Here is a 20,520-nt window from a genome sequence, read left to right as displayed (position 1 = left end):
ACAACGATTAATAATAATACAAGAATAACCTCTTTCACATACCCACAACTGTAAACCTACTTCGCCCCCCCTTGCACACGAATTTTTAAAGCTAAAATGTTTTATGAATGCTAAACCATTTGCATGCGCAGGTCTGGACACATCCTTGAAGAAACCAGAACCTGTGTTTACCTGTTAGTTATAGCCTACCTCTTTTTAAAAACAAAAGCACTAACATCTTATCATTTATCGCTTCCTTCGTCAAGCAGTATACACCTGCAGCACTGAACTGGGCATCGGCATGGTTCCCAGAGGAACCCTGAGCTCAAGGTGGGGGTTAAGCCCCGGCCACTCACCACAGGGAAGAGCAGCTGGTCCCCCTGCTCATGGGAGACGCAGGCAGACAAAGTTCCTCGCAGCATTTTTATTTAAACCACCTCCGAGAAACTGTGCTACAGGAAAAGAAGAGGGGGAAAGAACGAAGAAGAAATATGGACTCAGCTGTAAATCAAAAACTAATCAGCACACGTACCAAACGTAGAAATAAAATTTTACATGCACACTTGGTAAATCTTAATACTCTGCTTTCTTTCCCAAAGGTGAGCCCATAGAGCACTTGGAACGGCGAGGACCTTGGCTGCTAAGATTTCTAAATGAGGTGGTGCTTTAGGGGCGATGCCAAATTTTGAAAGAATAAGAATGGTGTTTCACTCAGGCGTGGTCACTTTATGAGGACGGGTTGCATGCTTCTTACGTAAATACACACAGTTTTATGTGGTCCTAGGAGAGGGCTCGCACCAAAGCCACTCACATCAGGATGCTGGGGAGAACACAGAAACCGTAGAACCGGAAATCTCCTAAATCTTTGTGGGGTAACACACCCAGGTCCTGAACAACGCCCATTAATCTCAGACATCATTTCTATGACACTCGTGACCATTGCCTATAAATCCCTTTAAGATGAAAAGCATTTCCACTGACATTTGAGTTGAACAAAAGGATTTATACGGCTAAAGCACTCGAGGCTATAAAATGTAGGAAAACAAAAAAAAAACAGTTTGGATGAAACTTTGGAGCATGTGGCAATAGGGGTGAACCCTCGGGGCCTTTAGCTCAACATGAAGTGTTAGACTGAGGCCTTCCCTAGAGTCGCCGAGAGGTTTTGAAACTTCTCTCTATAAAGAGTGCTTGAGTAAACAAGATGGACTTATTGGCTCAGCAAGGAAATCATATCGGAATCGAAGACGTTTAGGAATGGGGTTCCTTAAAACTCACAGTCAACTCGCATCAATTTACAAGGAAACAATGGGCTGGAAGAGATAAAAATTGGATGACTCACCCAAGGTGATATGACTAATTCTCCATCACCATCATCATCGTCGTCATCATCGCTAACACTTACCCAGCACTTACAACTTGCCAGGCACAGGACCAAGCCCTGCCTTCACACCGACTTGCAGAGGGCGCACCAGTACCGCCCTGTTCTCTAAACGAGGAAAACGAGCCTCAGAGAAGCAAAGAGCTGAAAAAGGTCAGGTCCGCCCCGACTTCAAACCCACAGTGTGACCTGAAGACCCACATCGGTAACCACTCCACTCTCCTGCTGCACCATCATCAGAACCAGGATCAGGTCTACTGACCTCCGGGCCGGGGAAGGACACTGACTCTCCACACTTGTCAGTGGAGCTTCCAAAGTATAGGATCTGCAGCGTCTGGTAGTAAAATGCAACTCGACATTCTACCAGTTCCACGACGGAGAGAAGCGAGTCCCTCCCAGAGTGCAACACTTGTCTTCCTGGCAGTCGTGCGAGAGCAGGTAATATCCTGCCACAAGGTCAGCAGTAGAAAACGTCTTCGCATTCATGCTGTTGAAACACACTGGAGAAACGTCACAGGAAGCTTCCTACTCCCACTCTGGTCTTTCATTACCCCACCTGCCCTCTACAGCAGGCAGATTTCAGGACGGTGGTTAGAGTACGTGAGACACACCCTGTGTGATGTGCAGGGTCGCATGTGCAGGAATGACAAGTGTTTTCATCCCTACTGATTTCTTTCTATTCCTTATTAATTCATATGGTATCCTACTTCAAATTCCCAGGTGGGGCCAGGGGAATAAAAATTGAGATGTTGAAGCAAAGATGATGGCTAGACAGTAACATTTAGATCTTATTTATATACATATTTAAATATATTCATATGTGTAAATACAGTAGGCAAAAATGGTAAGTATATATAATTTAACATCTTCAGAATTAAAATGCATTTAATTAAAAAATTAAAGGGTCTCAAAGTTCTAAATCAAACACAAAGACAATACCAAGGCAAAGAGTAAGTACTAAGGCAATAAAACTAGTGTTTAATTATTACTTGTTGTTTTTGTCATTCAGTAAGGTAAATATAAGAAAACACTCATGACACCTTTATTTTCATTTATCACCCCCACTGTACCCACAATCTGAAACTGTGCTTTTCAAATATGGACCTAGGCCCTGGCTGGTGTGGCTCAATGGACTGAGCACTGAACTGTGAACCAAAGGGTCACTGGTTCGATTCCCAGTCAGGGCACATGGCTGGGTTGTGGGCCAGGTCTCCAGTTGGGGGGTGCATGAGAGGCAACCACACATTCAAACATGGACCCAGTGAACGTTAAGCAGAAATTCAAAGAAAAGACGGAAACCTTTGAGAAAGGATAAAAATGAAAGTGCGGAAGAACAGATGCCTCCCAAAACCAGGGAGGACGTGATCGTCACCGCACAAACTGTCTCTCGGACCTGCCTGACCTTGACCTTTTGGAACAGGTTAAAACAAACACACGCACAAGAGTCAAAGCAGCAGGTGCTGGGGAAGGAAGTCAGCCTCTGAGGACATGGCTCAGGCCAGATGGAACAGCATCCTTGAAGGAAAGAGGATGAACAGGAGAAGGATGGGAAAGGGCGGGGTGTGGCCCCGCAGCATTGCAAGCGCCATCCAGAGGGAAACCCCAGCTCTGACTGCTGTCTGGACTGGGGGGATGGCTGTAAAAGGACTTCACTACACGTACCAAAGACAAAGCAAAAGAAAAAAAATTGTTCTAGCTTTTCCCAGACTTCAAAAGTTTTAGAACCCAACAAACTTTGCATTTGTTTTACTCATGACTATGACTACAAAGATCATCTTTAAAAAGTACACAAAGCAGAATTCTTTCATTTTAAAGACTATATATATCCAGAGACGGTATCGCACAAGGGTTAAAAATGTTAGTGCCCAGTTGCCTGGGTTTGAATTTCTAGCTACATGATCTCATGTGCCTCAGTTTCTCAATGTGTTAAATGAAAACATTAATAGTATCTGAGTCACAGGGTTATTGTGAGGATCAAAGAAACTGGCAGACACAGGGAGTAATATCTGTTGACTTTTATAATTAGTTTATTTAATAAATATTTACGAACCTCCTATGAATATGAAACACAGAGCTACACGCTCCATGGGTAGGGTATGAGGGGCGGGTGAGACACAGAAGATGAATGAAATTCATTCTCTGGCCTCAGAGGATAACCCAGGGAAGTAGGACCGACAGTCAACCCAAACAAGGAAAGGAGAAAATGAAAAGGGGGCAGAGATAAATAATCCTAGGAAATACGTACTAATAATTCACCGAGGCACAATAATGCCCTTATTCTCAGAAAACACAAACTAACTTATTTTGGGATGAAGTGTCATAATATCTGTAATTTACTTAAAGAGTATTTTACAAAAAACCTATATATGTAAATAAGTCACATATAAAGAACACATGCCAAAACGTTCATCGCTGGGGAAAAGACAAGAAAGAAAGGAAAGACGGCAGCAAAGGTCAAGCCCTGGCCCAGAACTCCAGGACACTTCGTGGACCTGAGACACCTTTCCAATGTGTTTTCACAGTGCGGCTGATGCGAGAAGGATCCTGGAGACACTGGCCCTTTTTAAAGTGCTAAGTGCTCTATAAATAGACAACCACCCTACGAACAGGGCAGCGGAAGGGGCTGCTGTGAAAATACTAGTCATGCCCTCACAGGCCCATGTGTGTGGCCCAGGGGGAGTGGCATCGTCCTGCAAACCAAAAGGCAAAAGGACGCCAGTTCAATTCCCACTCAGGGAGTTCCCAATCCTCATGCCTGGGTTGCAGGCCAGGTGCCCTGTAGGGGGCACACGAGAGGCAACCACACCCTGATGTTTTCCTCCCTGTCTTTTCTCCCTTCCTTCTCCTCTCTAAAAACAAATAAATGAAACCTTTAAAAAATGCTAGTCACCAAGAGATAAGCCAAAGCACATATATTTGTAGCCCACAGACACAGACAACAGTGCAGTGATGGCCAGAGAGAAGGGGCGAGGGGCTGGGTGGAGGTGGGCAAAGGCGGGGGGGAGAAATGGGACATCTGTAGTCATGTCAACAATAAAAATAAAGTTAAAAAAGAGTTACCAGTTATGTGACCCTGCTAAGAGCCTTCAAAGTACTGCAGTGAACCCTTCAGAAGGAAAGTAAGTCTCCTTCTCCCTGGCCAGACTTCAGTGAAGGGGAAGTCTTCCCACAAATGCTGCTGAGAAATGTGTCTTCTTCCTTTCCATTCTAGATCATCGTGTGTTCTGCAGGCTTTCTCTAGGCAGCGTGAAGCCATAAGATGAGGTCCCTAGACAACGCCAGCGACACCCAAGTTTAAAGTACAAGCTACAGACTCACGTTCCTGTGTTTAGACTTGGCCCAGACTCATAGCAACTGCCCGGAGGTCTTCTCCGCGTGAATGTCACACGGGCTCCTCGGACTCAACATGCCCCAAAATAGAACCCTTCTCCCCATTCCTTTCTTTCCGTGAACGGCGTGACCAACAGAAAAGTGGCAGAAACCACCAGCTAGCCACCTCGCTTTGCCTTACCCCCCATCCCATCCATCTCCCAACACCCCCCCCCCCCACCGCATCTAACCACCCATAATGTCTCACATCTACAAGCTTCTCTCCCCAGATCCTAGCCTTCGACATCTCCTTCCTGGACTTCCGTGAGAGCCCCCCTCCCCACCCTTTCTCCTCATTCCCACTCTGGCCTCTGTCCAACCTACACAATGGAATTTTCAAATCCCCACTAAAATTCACTCCAGTCAGGGAGTTCCCAATCCACATGCCTGGGTTGCAGGCCAGGTGCCCTGTAGGGGGCACACGAGAGGCAACCACACCCTGATGTTTTCCTCCATCAACCTGATGGGTTGGGCAGTAATAATTATTAGAAAACTAGTAATGAGAAAGTGGCTAATAGGTATTGAGCTCCTCTCCGGTAGCAATCAAAGCAATAATAACGAAGCGCACTATAGTTTTCAAAGCCCTTTCACAAAATCCCCACGTGATCCCCGAATGGCCGTGAAGAAGGCAGTGCCATCACCTCCCACTCACTCACTCACTGAACACAGGAAGAACCGGGTACGAGGGAGGAAGTAACAATTTGCCCGCAGTCAGTTAGCTGGTGACCCCGAAGCCCACCCTCGATGAGGGTCACAGCCTACAACCAGACTTTGGTGGCAACTGTCTGACCCAGGCTACAGCAAAGCTGGGAAAAACTCAGAAGTGTTCTATAGAAAAGTGATAGCCCTGCCTGGCGTAGCTCAGTGGATTGAGTGTGGGCTGTGAACCAAAGTGTCACAGGTTCGATTCCCAGCCAGGGTACATGACTGGGTTGCAGGACATGACCCCCAGCAACCGCACGTTGATGTTTCTCTCTCTCTCTCTCTTTCTCCCTCCCTTCCCTCTCTAGAAATAAATAAATTTAAAAATTAAAAAAGAAAGAAAGAAAAGTGATGACCCCAACGTTTCCAAATTTTCCTATTTTTCAGAGACCCCAGGGGAGGGTGAGGAGTGGGGCTCGTCCACCACGCTTAACTCCATCCGCACGGGGACCATGCTCATCACAAGCACACCCAGCTCGAGAGGAAGGCAGGGGGGCTGGCCGCAGCCACCCAGCTCCTGTGTTCCCCACCCCCAGGTGAGCAGGAGCCAGAAGACAGGATTCACGTCTTTCGATGATGCTCAGGTCTGTAAGATATTAAGGACCGTGGGACACCACCTATCACAGGGGCAGCTCCCGCCAACCCCGAGCCCTCGGGTGACCCGGTGGTAGGCAGCCCTTCACCAGTGCCCATCCTGGACCACCGCCCCTCCCGCAGCCTCACAGCCAGGGGCCGCTCAGGGCAATTTTGTGTGCAGAGATGCTTCCTTCCGCCCTCAAACCCTGCATTTCTTCTCCGCAGAGGATGTTGATCTGCTCTGCGGTTGTCAGCGTCGCTTCTGTGGGTCAGGAGCTTCCGTGCTGGTTTTAAGGGAAAAAAAATACCTCTAATATCATGTTATTCTTGTAGCATCAAAGGTGTAAAGTAATTCCTTCCATGACATCCCTCCGAGCAGAAATAGAAAGAAAACTTCCTCAAAGTGGAAAATCGTTCCTTGAACACACCAACCAGCTCAAGAGCTGGATTGTCTGCCTGCTTCTGCGGGGGAGGGGGGGGCGGGGGGGGACTTCTCGTGTGTGAAACCATTTTTACAAAGGAAAGGAGCTCTGAGGAAGGGGCATTTCAGGTGTCGCTTCCCAGCCACTGCCGTCAGCTCGGCTCAAACAAACTCTCATAAAAACAAATGTTTGCAGCCATAGCTCTTAACATGTGGCTCTTTCCAGGTGAGTTGAAGTTTCTGAGTGAAAAACACTCCTGTGTAGTGTTTTTCAGAAATGTGAAGTACAAAGCTGATCAAGGTGGTTTATGATGGAAAACAAAAGGTATTCCTTCCTGGGGCATGATGTTTACCTTCCGGGCACTGGCAGGTGAACCCGCTGAGACTAGAAATGCAGGTCGCTCCATTCCTGCACGGGTCTAGGATGCAGTAATCGATCTTGGACTGGCAGAGCTCTCCAGTATAACCTGGATGAAACAAGAGAGACATTGTGTGAAATATGTTATGCCCAAACAACCATGAACCATCCCACGAGCTGCCGGAGTCCACTGGCACCCGCCCACCGAAGGCAGCGGCCCTGAGCGCCCATCTCCCACCAACCCCTTGGTCTACCTTGCTTTTGTAGCAAGAAACAATCACAGCGATTTAGAATCATAGGTGAAAAAAATCATTAACTTTGCAAGAATCTTTACTGCAAAGACAGGCTTTTCTTCAGCATTAGGTCTGTGTTTTATTTTGAAATTCTAGCCAGAAACGTCAGAAGCTGAGACTGATGCCACTGTCCCTGTGTGAGAGCTTCCTCCTGACACAGGCAAACAGAACCTGCAGCGTTGAGATGACGGGCGCCTTCCCCGGGTCATCCCCATAGCTATAAAAATGGCATTAGGAAAATTTCTAGGTATTAAACGTTTTAAATTTCTAATAGTTTAGAGCCAGAAGAAACTCACAACATCCATCCCATACCCTATCCCCTCATTTTAAAGAGAAAGAGACTGACACCTATAATGTCAAGTATATTAATAGGTGAGTACTAACTCATTTGAATGACAAACCCAACTCTGTAACTCCTCCGTGAAGTGAGCCCTCAGTGCTGATTTTGCTGAATCGTCATGTAACCACACACACGAGATGAGGAAGGGAGGGCTCACACCTGTTGGAATACCTGTGCAGCCAGAAAGCTTTAAAAAATTCCAATGTTTCTGTTAACTTTGAAAACCAAGCTCTCCAGAGCGACAAGTTGGAAAAGAACAACATGCCAGTGTATTTTTCATTCTGAAGGGGGAAACAGTTATGAAAACACTTTGGAAAACACGAGATGTAAAATAGAAAGAAAAGGAAGTTGCCCTTGGTTCTGTTATGTGAGTGACAGAACTATTCATACTTTGGAGTATTATTCCCTAACACAACTTGTTATGCACAGGTTATTTTCTACATCATTATAATCATACTGGAACATTCTCCATCTTTCTGGGATATATATAAACACTTGTCTTTCTGAATTATTAGTCTGCAAGACTGTCATGAGCACCTGCGTCTGAGATTTGCAAAAACACATCAGTGATATTGCGAGAGGGGTGATTTGCCCGGGCCTCGGTTCCCTGCCTCACAAGTGGAGGCGCCTGTTCGCAAGCTCCCTCTTCCTGCGTGCTTCGGGAGTCCAGGAGAGCTCTGGCTGGGTAGCTCAGTGGGTTAGACAGAGAATCAGCCCAGTCTGCCAAGGCTGCGGATTCGACCCCCAGTCAGGGCACATACAAGAGTCAATCAATGAATGCATAAATACATGGAACAACAAATCCATGTTTCTCTCTCTCTCTCCCTTCCTCTCCTTTTCTCTAAAATCAATTTTTAAAACAAATAAATAAACAGACAAACAGTCCAGGAGACTCCAGCTAACCTGTGGGTATGAGTAGATGGTAAGGTGAACCAAGAATACAAACACCATGACAAAAAAGTATTTCAAAATTCCAGAACAAAATATTTGAATATGATACTGTTTTGTTAATAGCCATGTTTTCAAATGAAAGCTCCACATTCAGGAAGAAGGAGATTGAATTATTTTTAAGAGAAATATTACAAATAAATTTTGGCTAAAAATAACAGCTAATACTTATAATAGAGTATTATATATTTTCCCACACATTAATTCATCCTCACTGCAACCCTATATGAGGTCAGTACTATTGTAATCTCATCCATTTTACAGATGAGGAAACTGAAGATTAGAAAAGCTAAGTAATTTGCACAAAATCACACAGGGAGTCAAACTCCTGAGCCTCAACCCTTATATAGCACATTATGCCTAAGGCAGCATAGCATACATTGCACCCTTAACAAGCATGTATTTAACATGAAGAAAAAATAATAGTAAATAACATAGGAAAATATGTGGATATAGGTAAGCGCAGAGATAGATACAAACACCATAAGTATTCACCCACAACCCAAGCCTATGTGTGGTCATGGGGGGCTGGAGGGGCCAAGAATATTTATTATTTTAAGTCCTGCCTTCAAGCGTTCTACAATATGGCTGGACAAGCACATTTATGAAAACGACAACCCAGTCCCAATGATAGCTTCTTAGACGCAGTGTGGTTTAAAGTATAAAGCATCATGAATCCTGTCACTATGAAACCTTTGAACTGTGACCACAGAGTCACAGACACCCTGAAGACCAGCCAGGAGCCCCCTCCATACCGTCTGTGAGAGGCGTGTGGCCTGCCAGCAGGAAGACGGTGAGAAGAACGCAGGACTCCATGAAGTGAAGTTCTTTAGAAAAAATGTTAACCAATACTCTCTTTAAACTTCTTGCTTGGGAACTGTAAACATACTTAAATTGGAGAAGCTAGTATGTGAGCATCCTATACCCGCTGCCTGGCTTCAGCGATTGCTGTGCAGTATCATCTGGCCTCCTCCAGCTTTCATTTTAACCCATGGGGTGTCTTAAAGAAAACTCCATTTCACCTATAAGAACTTCACTATGTATCCTTCACAAAAACAGGTTTTTTAAAAGATTTTATTTATTTATTTTTAGAGAGAGAAGAGAGGGAGAAAGAGAGAGAAACATCAATGTGTGGTTGCTGGGGGCCATGGCCTGCAACCCAGGCATGTGCCCTGACTGGGAATCGAACCTGCGACACTTTGGTTCGCCGCCTGCACTCAATCCACTGAGCTACACCAGCCAGGGCTTAAAGCAGATTTTTAAAAGATCAGTGTTAATGGCCTTTTTAACGAATGGTTGTCTCATTTACAAACTTAAGCACTTTAACCTATATTTATTAACATCAACAATTTCTTTTTAACAACCACAGTTGTCTGATAATATGCAAATCTTCCTAAGAACTTAACTTGCTCTGCATCTAATAGACCAAATACATTAAACTCACAAGCACGTCTTAAATGCCGTTAAAGTGCTCTGGTGCCGTATGCCAGTTTAGTAGCATTTCCATTAAGAAGCTAATCCACACTTGCTGCGTGTGGGATGTTCGGGATGGTCACAGCGGCCCCAGGTCCCACTGGCACTCAGAGGCGGAGATGCTAAAACCAGGCACTGCCTGAGACGGCCCAAAATGACAGCCTTGTCTCATTCAGAGGCCAATGGTCCCCTTCAAGAAGGATCCCTGGTCAAGGCTCAGCCACTGTATCATTGCTTCCTTTCCAGGCTTTAAAGATTTTTAAAATATGGGAAACACAGAACTGCAAATAAAAATGGGTGGATGGCTAGACCTGTAAAGTACATATGTGTGTATGGGCACGTCCGTGTGCTCAGTACAACGGGAGGCAGAATCAACGGTGGAGGAGCAGAGGAAGGGTGGACGAGGGGGCAGGGGGTAGGGCTGGCGTCATGGGATTGCAGGGTTACTGAGCATCCTTAGCAGCAGGTGGACAGGCGATGAGCGAGCGGCCATAACCAGCCTGTGCGTCTGCTGTGCTGTGCTCCAGGACCTGATGCTTGTCCACGGCAGGCCAGGCATTTGGTGGCCCTCAAGGGAGTTGCTAGTTGGAAGTCCCAGGGGAACTACGGTTGCCTGCATGACTCCCAAGTAGCCCAATGAGGCGAGCTCTAGCAGAAGAGAGGTAGGAGACAAGGACCCCGAATGTCCTGAGGCCGGTTTAAGGGCTGTTAAACACTAGTGAGTCACTTCCCGGGCCCTCAGAGAGCAGTGTCTTAGCTGCAGCTGTCAGGAAAATCACGGATACGGATTGTTATGTACTGCCCCGAACTGGAGACCGCAGGCTCGCACGAGTCATCCTTCCTGTGTCTGTTGTTGTTTTAGTTGATGTCCTAACCAAAGAGTCAAAACTGAGTGATTGGTAGAAATTTAAATGGAGAAAAAAAAAAGACCATTAAAGCTTTGTCTGGGTTCTTTCTTCCATCCTGTTGAAAGTTAGTCTTTTCTCTGGGAAATAAAGTAACCACCGTGCTCATGAGTAATCTCTCCTCACCCTACCTGCCAAAGCGGTGGCAGACACCCAGATGCCCTGGGAGAAAGTGTGCTAGCGACACGGGGATCGCTTCAGCCCAGGGGACAGGAAGGGGAGCACGTGATGGGCCTCCCGGGTGTGTTCTGAGAGAATCAGACTTGTAATTCCAATTCAAATGTTTAGCAATTGATTTTGGATTGATGAACTCCAGTGGAAAGACAAGGCTAAGTCAGTACACATTGGGGTATTCGGCAAAGCTTGAAAACCATTGTAGTTTATATCAGTTTAATCCTGGCAAGAGAACAAACGCAAAAGGTAATTTGAGACACTGCTCCCTGTGCATACAAGTCACTCTGGGGCATCAAAACCTTCACCCCTAGAACCCCACCTCGGACTCAGCACCCTTCCATGGGCGCCCCCTCCATGGGTCAGCGCTCCACTCAGAAACCACCTGCTCAGGCCTCGGGCTTCCTGCCCTTCATTTCTCTTCATCAGCATTTACCTGCACTCACGGCACGCACGCACGCACACACACTTTCTCCCCCTGACCGAGAGGGAGGCCCCGCCGGAGCGACGCTCTGCCCCTCCCCGGTCCCTCACGTGGCGCTTCCTTATCGTGACCTGGAACATTTGCTTTAGGGGTTCCCGTTCAAGAACATAAGCTACCTAAGAATCAGGACTTGGTCTTGCTCATCGTTGACTCTTCAGCATTGAAATATCTCCTGGCACGAATATTTGTTGGAGAAACGAATCAACTTGCTTAAAGGTTTTGCCAGAAAATCAACTCTACCTTCCAAGTTTGTTTTAGCCTCTCCCTAAGCACCAATACCCAGAGCAGCATGTGTGAAATGGGCCAATTACTCTTCTTCCTAATGTACACTGAAATACATAGTTATTAAAATAAAGAATATCAGTTCAAGATGCTGTTTAAGACCACCTTGCGCTCTGCTAACGTCTGTACTTCCAATCTGGTTAACACAACAAGGACGAAGGAGCCTTCGTCCTGCTGATGGGCCCTCCCTCCCCAGCGAGGCCAGGGGTGGGGCAGAGCAGAGTTGTGCTGACTCCCCTCCGGACCCTCCGTGTCCAGTCTGGCTTCTCCACCTGGCACTGAGCACCTCCAACAGCTGCCTGCAGCACAGCAGATCAACAGGCCGGAAACAGGATTCTTTTCTCCTGCGACAGCCCTGTCCAGGTTTAATTTCTTCAGTCAGTGGTCCCCTCCGGTGATTCTTTCCCTACAGACCATGTGGCAACGTCTGAAGACATTTGTCGTCACACCGATGGGGGTGCCACTGGCATCTAGTGGGGAGAAGCCAGAGATGGCGCTAAGCATCCTACAATTCATAGGACAGCCCCCATCAACAGAATAATCCAGCCCCAAATGTCCCTAATGTGGGAGTAAAGAATGCTGGTTTAGGTCCATGAGACCTTGGTCCTTCAAAATAAAAACACCTGTTCTGTCCCATTAAATCTCCTCTCCCCTTAAACAGAAACTGGTCCTTTTCTCTTTTTTTTTCCCCATGATTTTATTTATTTATTTTTAGAGAGGCGGGAAGGGAAGGCGAAAGAGAAGGAGAGAAACATCAGTGTGTGGTGGTTGCCTCTTGTGCACCCCCTACTGGAGACCTGGCCCACAACCCAGGCATGTGCCCTGACTGGGAATCAAACCGGTGACCCTTTGATTTGCAGTCTGGTGCTCAATCCACTGAGCCACACTAGCCACGGCACAAAATGCTCCTTTACAAAGCAGGGAAACAGCTCCTTCAGAAGACCTTTAAAATATCATAATATGTAGGAATATTTACAATGTCTAGGAAGTTAAAGATCATCTTAAAATAGATTTATCTGCTGTAAAAACTTGCATTACTGAGGAATTTATAACTGTGCTAGTAATAAGGAAAGTGATTAGGTCAAAAATAGCTGCTCTCTCCTTGTCAGGTCCCTTGTTTCTTCGGAGAACGCCCTAGCCAATGAAAAGGACATAAGAAAACTTGTGCCCCGGGATGTATAATAAGGATGTCATTCAAGGACATGAAAGATGAATGGGCAGCTCTAAACTGAGGCTTCGTGCTTTTGAGCAGCCTGGCGCTGAGAAATGACATTAGACAAAATGCAGTTTGTGTGCTAGCAAGTGCAGCCTGGCAGGTGGCAGAAGATGACCACGCACCATGAAGGAAATGCACTGAGCTATAAATCCACTCCGTGGGCACGCCACCAGATTACATCTGGTCTGAGAAAGGCTTCGAGTATTTCATTCCATACTACTTTGTGTTTAAGCATAAAACGTGATTTTAAATGTATTAGTGTAGGGAGAGAGAAAAAGAGCCGAGTTCCCTGTGAATGTCAGAGTGGCCTCGAGAAAACTACATCTGGTGGTGTCTTTTGATTGCCATCCATGTAACCAAAAACCTGCGCCCCCACCCCCCCACACCAGCACCCGTAAGTCAGTGTCTACACTGTCCGAACTCTTCCCGTGAAGGGAAACCTGCTGGAGTTCAGTGGCAAAGGACACGAGGCATCCGCGAAGTTGGCCAAATGAGTCAGATCATTAAAGAAACAAGGCAACTGATGGGTTGTTTTCCTAAACGTGCTCCTTCCCCACACAAGTGCTTTTGTGTGTGATGTTTTCTTCACGATTCTGCTGCTGGCCTAAAAATAAGCCTCTGCTGGTGCTTTGACTCTGTGAGGCAGAATCGAATTTGTCTCTTTGGAGAGCTGTCCTGAAAGCTTCTAAGGTGAGAATTGTGATGAGAGCTATTTTTACCATTCCGGGGTTTTTAATAGCCTGGCCTGCACAGCGAGGCCAGGCTGCTGGGTTTGTCCTGAAAGTGCAGTGCCGCTGAAGAGCCCGCCGGCCCCAGCCCTCGCCCTCGGGGGAGCTGTGCAGCCGGAGCTGAGGCCTCAGCTGCTGCGGCTGAGACGGATGCCTCCTAAAGTGACCGGAGTAAGAAATAAACAGCGAGGTTCGGTGTGCCAGGAAGACACTCAGTCTCAGAGGCACCTGGTACCAAAGTGGGAAGGCAGGTCTCATTTAACAGAAGAAACAGGCGAGATCTGCTAGTGTGGGGAAAACAAACACATCTGAACAAATGCAAGCATGACTTAAAAACCAAAGGCAAAGAGAAGGAGATACAGGAGGCCTGTCTGTGAAAGGCAGTTAATAAATTATCAAATGGGAATGTGGGAGAGAAAAGCATGAGAGAAAGCTGACGTTCAGCACCATTAGGAAAATGAATCTCAAGATGTGGGAAAAGGCAGCACCCAGCAAGTGCAGAGGGAAAAGGCCAGTGGAAAGGACGGGGCTTTGGGGAGGGAGGGGCCCGGGCTGGCGACGCAAGGATCAGCTGAGGGAGCACAGCAAAACCAGTGACTTTGACCTGCGTTTCCCTCAGGGGTGAGTGGGGGTGGTAATCCCCGGCTGCCGCCCAGGACAGTTGTAATGACAGAATGGGATCAACCTCAAGGAGGGGAGCCGTTCCCATCCAGTGCAGCCTTGAGCCCACGGGAGCTCGCGCCATGCCGGCCCACTGTGGAGGGCTCCCTGTTCTCGAAGGACTGAATAACGTCAGGGCTTGAACACGGCCGAGCAACATGCCAATGCTGGCTGATTCCTCAGTTTGTGATGGGCCACTCAGGGCAGTGGTTCTCCAGGTGAGGTCCCCCCTGGACCAGCAGCAGGAGCACCACCCGGGAACTGGCTACAGACGCAAATTCACCAGCAGCAGCCTGACCCTAGAGAATCAGAGACTCGGGGGCGGGGCAGCCATTGGAGTTTTAAGACACCCTCCTGGTGATTCTGACACAAAGTACCTGCTCAAGTTTGAGTACCACTGGTCTGGACAACGAGCAGCAAACGGGTTTTAATAGCAAACAAGAACCTGAGTCACTGAAGAATTGCACACACAATGCAGATAACAAAGGACAACGATCGGAGAATGAAAGTCAAATCTATCGTCTCGGGAAGCCTTGAGGGACGGCACTGTCGACACTTCCTTTTTCTTTTCATGGGTGGGAACTGCTCAGGCTCGGTTGCTGGACCTGCCAGTGCCCTGCTTTTAGATACACGTCCCCGTCCTTCACGAGCAGGTGTGGGGAGCCCCGGCTGGGTGGCTCGATTGGCTACAGTGTCGTCCTGAAAGCCAAGGTTCTGAAAGCCTCAGGGTTTGAGCCTGAGTCAGGGCACACACAAGAATCAACCAGTGAGTGCAGACAGAAGTGGAACAACAAATTGCTCTCTCTCTCTCTCTCTCTGTCTCCTTTCCTCTCTCTCTTTCAAAAGAAAAATCAATCAATAAATAAAAACTTTCAAAATAAGAGCAGGTGTTGGTGATTTTTGTCCCCAGCTCCTAGCACAGAGCCAGGGACACCACAGGTACCCAGTACATAGTCATTCGGGACCACACGAGCACCATGCATTGCTATTTTTTAAACAATCCCCTTCATTCTACTTCCCTTAAAGCCCAATATGAGACCATGACATTGACATAGGCCAGACTGCTTATGACACTCTCACAGTCTAATCTGGTGATTACAAAGTGGAAGAGATTTCGAGAAAGTTCTTTTCATTGAGTAGGTCCTGGGGAACTCCCCTGAGAAATTGAAATCAACAAGAAGAAAGAAAGCATACAGTTAATTAGGAAATTAAGCCGTGGAACAGACAAGTGAAGGGACTGACTGAGAAATGTTTATCAGCTGAATTCTAGGTCTGTATCATAAGTCACGCTGCAGAGAAGGCCTTTGTTCCGTCTTTCAGAAGGAATGTTTGGTGAGTGAAAATCTGAAGGGAGGTTAGAGACAGTTCCTGCCTGCAGAGGGCGCCCCCCGCAGATGAGCCGAGAAGACCGTTCACGTGAAACGAATGCATGATGGGGATGCAGGGACGTGGCGCCGAGTGGGCCCACTCGGAGGACAGTGACAAGGCTGGGCTGACTGCGTGCTGGGGGCAGGGGAAAGGCTGGGCTGGGACAAGGCTCCGACACGCCTCGAGTCCACACGTGGAGGAGCTGGGATCACCAAATGCGGCAGCGTCTTTGGAGGTTTCTGAGCATGCGCAGACACGATGACGGTGCGTCGTACACTGGTCGTGTCCTGCTCTCCTTCGCTTCCAGTTGGGAGAGAGCTCGGCCTCTCTGCCCTCCCCTGGCACCAGGTGCTCTGGTCTGGACGACACGAGGGAACTCCAAGGAGGCCATCAAAAACTGGGGCGTCGGACGGTGAGCCTCCGGGGAGCATGAAGAGAATAAAACTCCAATCTCCCCCCCCCATCTAGAGGCCACAAACAGGTGCCCTTTGCGGGTCACCCACTCTGTGCCAGTGGGTATGTGTGTAGGTGTGCACCGGTGTGTACATGTGTGCACGTACATGTGTGTGTGTGTGCGTGTGCGGGTCCTCGTTAACTCCTACAAGGTCGATATTGTTATTCCATTTCACAGATGAGAAACCGTGGGCTCAGAAGAACAAGGTCCGGCCGGTGAGCGACTCCGCCTGGAATGAGGCCCAGCAACGCAGACTCCAGACCCCACACTCTTCCCTCCTGCTGGGTCTTCCCTGTCCCTGTCACGGGGCTTGTTTGAAAAGACCGGGAGGGCCAGCAAGGCCAGCCCGGAGGCAGGGAGGGAGTGCAGGGGTGGCCTGCTCAGGCCCGGTTCTGTGGCGTCGAGCAGAGGAGAAGAGAAAAGGACGTTCTGAGGTCCCACGTGCTCCGACGTGGCTCACCCGACAGGGGGACCGCAGAAGGCACTGAGGCCAACTCTCTGGCCGGAGGAAGCAGCGGCAGAGCTCAGGGCAGGGCGCCCAGCTGCTGGACGTCGTCGGCTGTGTGCTTACTGCGAGCCAGGCGCCCTTGTGAGCTTCACGACAGCCACCAGACCGTGCTGCTTGGAATTCTGTCCCCCATCACAGTTTGCAGAGAGGAAGCGGAGACCCAGCGAGATTAAGTAATTTCCCCGAAGCCACGCAGAGCACAGGTGGTAACAGCAGGCGTGGCACTCGAGGCCCAGCTGCGCGCACTCCCAGTCCCGGGCTCCAGTGCCGCGCTGCAGGGGAGCAAAGCCCCAGAGGGGGCAGGCTTTGCGGCCACTCGGGCAGCGATGACAGTGACTGAATCAGGACATGGCAGAGGAAACCAAGTGCAGGGGCCGATGGGGGATCATCGCGAATGGAGCTGAGAAAATCGATCGTGCAGACTGAGCTGCCAGCATGAGGCATGCGGGCAGTGATGGCGCCGAGGATGGAAACGAGAGCCCATCAAAAAGAGCCGGGCTGGAAGCGTGTCTGCGAGTGCAGGGGTGGGGGACACGGGTCTGGGGTTGAGTCTGACGAGGAGGGGGCGAGGTGTCAGCAGATGCATCAGTGCCACGTCCCAGAAAGGTGCTGGAGCTGAGGTGATGGGCAGGCTGGAGGAAGGGTCTGGAAGCCATCCACTTCGAGGTGACAGCTCAGGATGAGTGACTGCGGCCAAAGGACGGCAGCTGAAGGGGGGCGGGGGGCAGGCAGGGACAGGGCTCTGCCAAGAGAAGGGGCAGAGGGAGGGTGGGAGGGGCTCGCGAGGTCTCCGGAGAAGGAGTACAAGGCACAGGTCTGTGAGGCAGGCCAGGAACGCTCCCACTGAGGTGACAGCCATGGGCAGGATGAGGAATCAGCGGGGAGAACGCCGCCTTGCCCTTGGAGAAGCAATTTCATGATACACGGAGAAAGGGCGTGTGAGGGTAGAAAAGCAGGAGCTGGACACAGACCACTGTGTGGCAGTGACGAAGAGGATGAGCGAGAAGAGGAGGAAGAGAAGGCGAACGCACAGAAGCAGCAGCAGCAAGGACTCACTACACTGTTGCTGGTTTGAGGAACTGGTATTCAGAGGAGACCTCCGAACCCTTGTGCACGAGAGGGAGAAAGCGGGAGGGAGATGGAAGACCGCACGGAGAGGCAGACAGGAAAGGCTGGAAGCACAAGATCCCGGCGGAGGAGAGGAGGGAGAGCTTATCAAGGGCGGGGTTCACAGCCACACTGCTCACGACCTCCGACGGCTGGAGACAACCCGAAGGCCCATCAGCGGATGCACGGGTTACAAAAACATGGCGTGTCCGATGAGATATTATTCAGGCATAAAAAAAAATTACTGATGCATGCTCTGACATGGATGAACCTTGAAAACATGATGCTAAGGAAACAAACCAGTCCCCAAAGGCCTCATACCGTATAATTCAGCGTAAATGAAATACCCAGAATAGGAAACTCTGTAAAGACAGAAAGTAGGTCAACGGTTGCCTAGGGCTGGGGTGCGGGGTGGGGGGAGGGGGGTGGCTGGATTAGGGGGTGACAGCTTAGGGACAGAGGGCTGCTTTTGGGGGTGATGAAAATGTTCTAAAATTGGTTGTCATAGTTACACAACTCCGTGGAAATATTCTTAAAACTATGGAATTGGGTACACTTCGGTGGTATGAGACTGCATCTCAATTAAGCTTTGCGGCCATCCACAACCCCCCACCTCCCCTCACAGCTCGCACTACTCCCACCAGCGAGCGCGATCAGCAGCGCCTTCCAGGACGCCCCAAACGCAAACCCTCCCGCCGTCTCCAGCAGCACAGCACCCGAACCATTGCTGTCTCTCGCCTGGGTAGTCAATGGCCTGCCTCCTAACTGCCATCCCAATCTTCCCTCCCCACGCAGTTCCTCACCTGCTCCCAGAGTGATCCTTTCAGGAGGGAAAGTAGATGGTCCACCCCAGTGCACACACCCTCCAGTGGCTCCCTGTCACGGTCAGGATAAAATCGGTGTCCCTCCTCCACAGCCTGCTCCAGCTCCCTCCCCCGCACTGTGTCTCACCGCTGGTTCTCTTAGGCACTGTGCTCAGCAAACACTCCAGGCATATGCATGCCCCAGGACCTTTGCATGTGCCATTCCTTCTTCCTGGAATGTTACTGCCCCTGAGATTCACATTGTTCATGAGCTTATTTTATTCCGGTCTCTACACAAGTACATCCCCTTCCGAGAGGCCTTATCTGATTGCCCTACCTACAATTCTACTTCCATTTCTCTCCATCTCTTCACCCTGTTTTAGTTGTGTTCACAGCACCTCTCACTACCTGACCCTTCCCCTCAGTGACACACATGCCCATGCTGTATACACATATGCAAACATGCACACGCACACACACCACAGACCACCCAGGTGCACACCGTGGATTCACCTTCCTCATGAAAACACAACCTCCATGCACACCGGGACTTTGCTATCTCACAGCTGTACTCTTAGCACCCAGAAAATGTCTGGTGCACAACAGATGTTCAGTAAATAACTGATTAATGAGTGAATGATCCTCGCAACTACCCCTTATTTTAAAGATGAGAAAACCCAAAGGAAAAGAGGTCCAGTGGGTCACACGAGGTCACGTAACCAGTACGTAGTAGAAGCTGGATTGAAAGTCCAGCTGGACACGCTACGCTTTTTCTTTCGTTCCCTCTTCCAAATGGCGGTGAATGCATGGCAGGCAACGCATTGCTCGCCCGTCGGCGATGTTCAGGCCTTCCGCTCCATCCATCACTGGTGGGAAACGCCCTAGCCTTGACTACGTTGGTAGGACACGCTCTGACCCAAAGATGGACAGAGAGTGAAGCGGCCAGAATTCCCGTTTCTCCGAGAGCTTCGTGGCCTCGGTCAGTCCTTCGGCCTCGTGGAGTCACCGTGGCTTCCCACACTCCACATCCAGAGGTGAGCTCCGAGGCTCCTGCTGTGCTGAAACTGTGGCCCAACCACTTTTCAGGAACTGTGTTCGTGACCTGCTAATGTGCTCACTTCTTCGGCCGAGTGACACTGGGTGTGATCCCTCTCGGCCAGTCTACTCAGGACTTGTCTCCAGGAGGAGGTGACCCATTTCTAATCCCCAACCCAAATGCACCTTGAGACCATCTGAGCAACACTCAGTGTTTAAAGACTAAAGCTGGGTGGGCTGGGGGGGACACTCACTACACCCCTCCTTGCCTCGGAAATAATGTGCTTTTAAAAAGAGGCTGAAATCACCTCTTAGTTGAACAATGGGGTACCCTGAAGTTGAAAGATGTTTTGCATGGTGCTGATAATATTTTGGCAGTGATAGCTCTGAACGTGTATCACAGCTATTCTTTTCAGGAAAAGAAATAGCTCCTTTGAGGAAAAAAAAAATCACATTCTTGAAATTAGGAGGCTTTTTTGAAAATAAATCCTGATTTCAACACAGCCAACTTTCATCTTAATCATTCATTGTGTGTCTGCTACGTGTGTGGCACGGGCGGGGTTTGGCACGGACGGGGGTGGGGGAATAAAGAGTGACCCAGTGTGACCCTGCTGCCCTCAGGACATGGGGGACAACGCACACACCTATGCTGCAGGGAGGGCGCAGGGCGAGGGGGCAGAGGGAGGGGAGGCCAGAGATCCAGCCCCTTTGGTGTAACTCATATAGAGTTTCCTCTCATTCTAATCATTCGTTCATTCATTCATTCAGCAAATCTTTATTAAGCATCTTCTACGTGCCAGGGCTTGGTACTGGACATACATGTCCACAGAACAGACCACAAGCTTACACTGTCATTGAATCTCACGCCCAGCCATGGAGAGGGTTGCTGTCATCTCCTCGCAGAGAAGACGCAGGTGCAGAGAGGTTGCCCAAGGAGCCCCGCTAGGCAATGGGGGGATGGA

The 20,520-nt window shown here is 49.1% G+C and overlaps 1 protein-coding gene across 1 annotated transcript in view; it reads right to left on the bottom strand.

The window, feature by feature from the left end:
• DNER (delta/notch like EGF repeat containing) overlaps window positions 1-20,520 on the bottom strand; it is a 260,889-nt gene that overhangs the window by 68,553 nt on the left and 171,816 nt on the right. Inside the window, exon 7 of the mRNA XM_045855980.1 lies at window positions 6,779-6,892. Within this exon, the coding sequence (XP_045711936.1) occupies window positions 6,779-6,892 (114 nt within the window). The remainder of the gene's footprint in view (window positions 1-6,778; window positions 6,893-20,520) is intronic.

Source organism: Phyllostomus hastatus, unplaced genomic scaffold (assembly GCF_019186645.2).
Source record: "Phyllostomus hastatus isolate PE091 unplaced genomic scaffold, TTU_PhHast_1.1 phas_contig_137, whole genome shotgun sequence".
NCBI lineage: Eukaryota > Metazoa > Chordata > Mammalia > Chiroptera > Phyllostomidae > Phyllostomus > Phyllostomus hastatus.
This window is presented reverse-complemented; position numbering and strand designations above follow the sequence as displayed.